Source organism: Caenorhabditis briggsae, assembly GCF_000004555.2.
Source record: "Caenorhabditis briggsae complete genome, chrIII, whole genome shotgun sequence".
NCBI lineage: Eukaryota > Metazoa > Nematoda > Chromadorea > Rhabditida > Rhabditidae > Caenorhabditis > Caenorhabditis briggsae.
Genome location: NC_013490.2, coordinates 9,032,467 through 9,034,486, shown reverse-complemented (window position 1 = coordinate 9,034,486; position 2,020 = coordinate 9,032,467). Strand labels below are relative to the sequence as shown.

Below are 2,020 nucleotides of genomic sequence, written 5' to 3'. Positions count from 1 at the left end.
TAACTGAAGTTATTTTCCTTAGTCAGACTAGTTAAAAGGCAAACAAAATTAAAAGATTGGTTCTCTTACCCCATTGAAGAACCCTCATTGAAATTTCAAATTAAATGATTAAAAATAAACAAAACAATAGAAACAGGAAACAAATAAAGGAAATATTGATAAATTATCCGACAAAACATACAAGAATTACAACTTCTTCAAAAACATGTATTATTAAATAAATTAATAAAACCTGAAAGGAATTAATTAATTCTAAAATAAATATACAAAATATAAATTAATCTACAACTAATTAAAAAGATCAGACTTTTCTTAAAGAATCTCCGAACACCCCTCCGAAGACCACCCATGATGAGTCATCACATGGATGAGTCATTACGGCGCCGGTTCGCGCGCCCCTCTCCCCCTCCGCGCGTGTGTCTTATATACATCCCATAACTCTCTCTAGTAAAGCTCGCGAATTTTCATTTTTCATCCCTCGGTCCGTGTAATATAAACTAAAAAATTTAGCTTTCTCACCAAAGCCTGTGAATTCAATAAGCTTAATTGCCTATTCGAATTTAACCGATTTGTCTCAAACATCTTAATACGCTTCCCAGTCATATATGTCTTTTAACATTTCTCACATCGAAAAAAAAAATCTTCCTCATTTTTGACAAATTTTGTTAATACTTGTAATCTTATCCCCGAAGGCTTATCCAAGATTATCCAAAGTTTCTCAAAGGCGGAGTCCCTTCGTTTAATCAGTGTAAAACGATTGACGAAATCGCTCTTCTCCCCAAAGAGAAGCTGCTTCATTATCATCACTTTGAGAATGAGAATCCTGCTGGTTCTCTCCTTTCTTACTCTTTTCACCATTTTCCCCTCAACCGATGCTCATTCACCACGACACGTTCGTTCACTATGCGATCGAAAAGCAGTTCATCACATCCGAAGATTGTGCCCAGACATGTGCTTGACAGGAGGTTTGTTCAGAATATTTTTTTAAAAAACTAATTTTTGTTCATTGTTTCATTTTCAGAGATGCTGAACATATACGAATACTGCAAAATGGGATACTCGGATTCTCAAGTCAAATACATCTGTTGTCCAGAATAATCACTCCCTTCTGAATCTCTATATTTTCGCGAATAAACACGTTCTATTCAAACTTTCGTATTCAAAGACAAACTTTCGATTTTTCTGAAAAGGGTTTAGTTTAGTTTTGTTAATCTCGTTATGAAGATTATTACAAAATTAACAAATTAATCTGAAAAAAGAATTTCGCCCACAAAAAAGATCCTGTGGGGAAGCAAAAGTTCAACATCTCACACATGTCTTGGTTATGTTCTTCTTGAGTTCTATCATAGCATAAATAAAAAATTGTGTTTTATCAGATGTGAAAACCTAAAACACAGGCAAACAATGAAGAGCTCGAAGAGAACAGTTCACAAAGTCAACCCGAAATTTGTCATAAATAAGGCTGAAAAGCCTGAAACTCTAGAAATCTTACTGTGAAGTTTCTTAATTGCCTTTAATGTTCCTGAAATATCTAACTGCAGTTTCCTCATTCTTACAAATCAATTTCTCGGCATAACTGGTTGAGCAGCACTGTATATTCGGATATATTCGCAGTTACCGTATTTGCTCTAATAGAAGCCTACCCTATAGGTACCCTATCAGCTCAGTTATATCGTTTCCTTTGAGAGATATAAAAAATCTGTTAACTGAAAAAATTTGCCTACATTTTGAAAATGAATTTATCAGTTGACAAGTTGTTGATATCCTTGGAAGAAACCGAGATAATTGAGTTCGAACATAGAGTAGGCTCCTATTAGAGAAATGCGGTATGTCGGGAAACGATCTTGAATTTCGACAGCAAACAATTTTGCGCTAATGTTTTTAATCTAGAGGATAATCTGGAGATTACCAAATACTGTCCCTACTGATATTATGTGTTTTGAATCTTATCAACTGACCAGGTTTTTTGGCATTAATCTTCTCAAAGCTACCGTAAAACCTCTAATAGAACGACACCCGG

General features: G+C 34.6%; 1 protein-coding gene across 1 annotated transcript; it reads left to right on the top strand.

Annotated features, from left to right (window-relative positions):
• Positions 1–814: 814 nt before the first annotated feature.
• On the top strand, positions 815–1,098 carry CBG25895 (the record flags this gene model as incomplete). The annotated part of the gene is made up of 2 exons (XM_045244200.1): positions 815–965; positions 1,022–1,098. The coding sequence occupies 2 exons, from the start codon at positions 815–817 to the stop codon at positions 1,096–1,098; spliced, it is 228 nt and encodes a 75-aa protein (XP_045098969.1).
• Between the last annotated feature and the right edge of the window lie 922 nt (positions 1,099–2,020).